At 38.6% G+C, this 4,497-nt stretch overlaps 1 protein-coding gene across 1 annotated transcript in view; it reads right to left on the bottom strand.

Annotated features, from left to right (window-relative positions):
• Positions 1-1,318: 1,318 nt before the first annotated feature.
• The window catches only part of LOC112511181 (perakine reductase-like), a 4,974-nt gene continuing 1,795 nt past the window's right edge, over positions 1,319-4,497 (bottom strand). Inside the window, 7 exon segments of the mRNA XM_025116680.1 lie at positions 1,319-1,706; positions 1,708-1,838; positions 1,929-2,082; positions 2,253-2,349; positions 2,920-3,092; positions 3,233-3,436; positions 4,079-4,249. Of these exon segments, the coding sequence (XP_024972448.1) occupies positions 1,653-1,706; positions 1,708-1,838; positions 1,929-2,082; positions 2,253-2,349; positions 2,920-3,092; positions 3,233-3,436; positions 4,079-4,249 (984 nt within the window). The 3' untranslated portion in view covers positions 1,319-1,652.

The following is a 4,497-nucleotide window of genomic DNA, read 5'->3' as shown; positions in this document are numbered from 1 at the left end:
TGGGGGTGGGGCTTATTTTGCCTGACATTTCCTTCTCGAACACTATAAAAACAAAAGAATTGGTTACGTTTTTTACTTTTAGACCCTCTAACTTTCAAGTTCTGTCATTAGAACTCCACATAAATTGGTGAGTTTACATCAAGCATCCCTCAATTTCTCAAGGTTACATTTATAACAGCCATCCACCCTACCCCCAACCCATCACCGACCACCAAGTCATTATAGTCGTTATCATCCCACCCCATGCCCACCCTCACCACACGACCACCATGCAACCACTTTTTTCGTTACAACTACCACCCTACTACCCGCCCAACTTACCGACCACTATGCCATTACTTTTGTCGTCATAGCTACAACCCCAATGCCACCATACGACCATCATGACACTAATATCATCCTCACAACTACCACCTTTGCCACCCACCCCCACCCCGCCTCGCCCTACAACCACTGACCTGTTGTTATCATTGTTGCCACTATTCTCCATGGAAGGTGAGTCAGAGCCTAAGATCAGGTCGAAAGGATAGCAAGTCATAAATTATGTCTTGGTAGGACATATCTATTACTATGAATTTCATAAAAAGAGGTAGTTAATTGTGGGGTTACCATTATCGTGACGATCCTGTTTGTGTTCCTAACAAAAGGAAGGTCCATTTGATATCAAAAGCTACTCAACAACAGTCATCACAAGTGGGAAATGTTGGAATGAACCAGAAAAGTTGATAATTTGATTTTTTTTTTCCAAAATCTTTTCAAATCCAAATTCCTCAAATTCCAAATTCTTCCACAAAATCCACATCACTTAAAATCATTCAATCAAACCAAACAGACCCTAGAATATTTTTCTGGGATCTGAATTTCGTGGGTGGATTTGAAATCTGTGTGTGTTTAGTTTGTAGGATTTGTATTGGGATTAAATTTCATTATTTATAAAAAGAATAAAATTACCTTTTTTTATTATTACTAAACAAGTGTTTTAACATATTTAAAGCATCATAACAAACAAATCCTATTAAATCTCGTAAAATACCAACTATCCATGAGGTTTATATATTCCATCTATGTGAAATAGAAATCCCGAGATTTCAATACCGGACTTTATTTTAAACCATACGTAGAATTGAAATAGAATCCGGTTCCAAATCTCGTAAACTAAACGGCCCCGAAGAATTTAGTTCTTTCTCATTTTGGAGAACTTGTTATCCTTTAAAAGCTTGTTCCAAGAACTTTGTAAAAAGGATGAGAGAACCAAAATGCCACTCAATTTCTAACAGAAACAAATGGTGTTCTAAGCACATGCCATGGGATTCTATTCCAAATTCTCCATTAATTTGTTCACACCTCAACACAAATGGTGTGAGCTAAGAAATCAGACGGTACACGTACATGAGGGCTCGAGCGGCTGTGCAAACCATCGCTTTGCTACAACTCAGTATTTACAGACATTATCATGACCCACGAAAGTCCCAAACACAATTCGACTGAGACAACGTATAATCAACTCGTTTAGGTTCATAGAACAAAATCAACATATATTGCACAATGTAGAATCCACTCGTTTATTGAGCCAACGGATGATCGAATCACCTTCTGAAAAACCCGTAATCCTCATTTCTGCAAGACTGAAAATGGTCAACACATCAAGATGATTAACTGCTGTTCTTTGGTGGTGAATTTGCGAATCTCCACGAGACACAGTAGAGGAGCTTCACTCGTTTTACAACCAGCAATATCGTTGATGGGCACCACATTACAAATCTCTGTTACGTCTTCCTTTGTGAGTTTCACTTTAACGGAACCGACATTCTCATCAAGATTCTTAATCTTAGTTGTACCTGTGTTAAATACAATATTGTTGAATGCAATATTGTTAAATACAATATTGGTATTTACGATTTGACCCTTTTTTTCCAAGTTGAACTAACCTGGAATTGGTACTACATCCTCCCCCTGATGAAGAAGCCAAGTAAGAGCAAGCTGAGCAGGGGTACATTCATGTCTTTTTGCCATTGATTCTACTCGCTCGTAAACAACCTTGTTCTTCATAAAGTTTTCTCCGGTAAACCTAGGATGCGATCCCTGACAGAGAAAGCTCACTATCAAAATCTTTATATTCCTATGCTTTTCAACCAGAACTGATGTTGGTTAAACCAAACCAAACCAAACGAGCCGGTATACTCAAAATTAGGGTCTGGAGGTAGGATGTATGTTGAAAGATGTAATGTAGAGAAGAGTAGTTGATCAAGTACCAATACACTATTCTCAGGAAGGCTTTCTTTAATTGCTTTGCCCCCGAAAAATCCACGGCCGACAGGACTGTATGGAACTATGCCTATTCCAAGTTCCCTAGCAAGTAGCAACAGACATAGAATTTTGAACAAACTCCGGACAACATAGAAAAACACGAAGGGGAAATATACTAAAATGATATCTATGAGAACAAATTACGGTTAGGGGGAGTTTAGTTTTTCTGGAAATGGACATGAGAATCCCCCACCACCAAAAAACCCAAAGAATTGTTGAGGAATGTTTTATTACCCCTTAAGTGGTCATGAGCAATTCAACTACATCAAGCCACACGGATAGGGCTGGATAGGTGATGGATAGGTGAGAGTGAGGTGGGCAGGTGCAAAAATTGTGGAAGGTTTTACGGTTTTATTTTGACATGGGTAATTTAGTAATTTACCAAGCTTGTCTCGTCTCCCTGGATTTTGATCCCATCTATTTTGGTGGGACAAAAAATGCATTTTTGTCTCACTCAGTCTTGCCCCTCGTCCTAAGCACACCCTTAATGATTTTCATTTCATTCCCACCCCCTGTTACCCCTAGCCAAGCACCCCCTCAATACAAATATGATAAAAGAAACTAAAGTATTTGTGTAGGATATAAAGTTCTTAATGAGGAATAGAAATAGACCTGCAGAGTGGAACTAGTTCTTCCTCAATCTCCCTAGTCCAAATGGAATATTCCATCTGTAAAGCAGTGATGGGATGAACTGCATGTGCTCTCCTAATTGTGTCTGCATTAGCTTCAGATAGCCCAATGTACTTTATTTTACCTTCTGCCACCATCTTCTTAAGTTCTTCCATCTGTTGTTCGAGAGAAAATCAAATGAAACTAAATTTGGTATAATGCCCTTGTTTAAGGAAATCTAATATTACATTAGCATGAAGAAAAGTAGAGGTAATCATGAAATTTAACTAGAAACCAAACAGGAGCATAAACTTACAGTGTCCTCGATGGGAACAATTGTGTCAATTCGATGGATGTAATATAGATCAATGTAGTCCACACCTAACCGCTTTAGGCTACCTTCACAACAGGAGCGGGCATATTCAGCACCACCTTTGACTGTAATCTTGGTGGGATCCATCTTGACGATACCAAATTTTGTGGCTAACTGGATCTTTTCTCGAGGTAATTCCTTCAATGCCTGAATGGTTACAGTTTAATCAATGAAAAAACACCGAAGTGTTTTTATTGAGTTAAAAATCAGGGGGGGAGGTTACCATTTGAGTTCTTAAAAACAAGAGGAACATTTAGCCAAAATAGAAACATCATATACAAGGCAAACAAAGGACTGAGCAACTTTCTCAAATGGGATTGCTCTGATGAGGTAAAAGGGGTAAACGTCCCAAAAGATGGTTTTTTAGGTCATTTTACATTTGTCATCTTATCAACTAACTTTTACCAAATATGACTAGTTTATCGGCTAGTTTTTCAGCTAACATCTAGCTTATTGACCAACAGTTACCTTTTCAGCTAGTTTGCCAAACACAGCATTAGTTGTACCCAGAGTAAGCCTTCAAATTAATGGTTTAGTTGTACCCAGATTAAGCCAATACATGTGTGGTCACACCACTTGAGTGAAATGAAATTCGATGCAGAGTCATCTTAGATTCAGGCATCTAAAGAAATACTACGTTGATGATTGTTATATATAGTACCGTGAAGGAAAACGATTGACATAAAAAAATTATTTTGGAGGCCGATAAGATAAATGGTTGAATTTCCCAACGAGTACTTATGTAGCTTCTTTCTTCTGCAAAAGGAGACTTTTTGTTCGTATAATTACCTTCCCAACCAGTATCTCGTTAGCATGCTCTACCCCATATATATCAGCAGTATCAAAGAAAGTAATCCCTCTATCAAAAGCTTCCTTGAGCACTTTAATGCCTTCTTCCACCCGGAGAGGATTATTATATGCGCCAGTAAGCCCCATGCAGCCATACCCCAACCTTGAGACCTATTCATGTGAAAAGAAAAACAAAAGACAAATATCAATGCATTTAATCGTGGGAGATAGCCTCAAATCACCACAAAAGATTTGACATTAAGAGTTAAGACAGCAATGAAGTGTTCAGTTCTACTAACATTTCATTTATTTGGGCCAAAAAAGTTGATTACCAACAACCCAATTCGGAACCCTCCTCCAAGGACACCAAAGTGAGGGAGGCATTTTTGGCTCACTCATGGCTGAGGCTACCCGCGGGG

Source organism: Cynara cardunculus, assembly GCF_001531365.2.
Source record: "Cynara cardunculus var. scolymus isolate 2C chromosome LG 4, CcrdV1, whole genome shotgun sequence".
NCBI lineage: Eukaryota > Viridiplantae > Streptophyta > Magnoliopsida > Asterales > Asteraceae > Cynara > Cynara cardunculus.
This window is presented reverse-complemented; position numbering and strand designations above follow the sequence as displayed.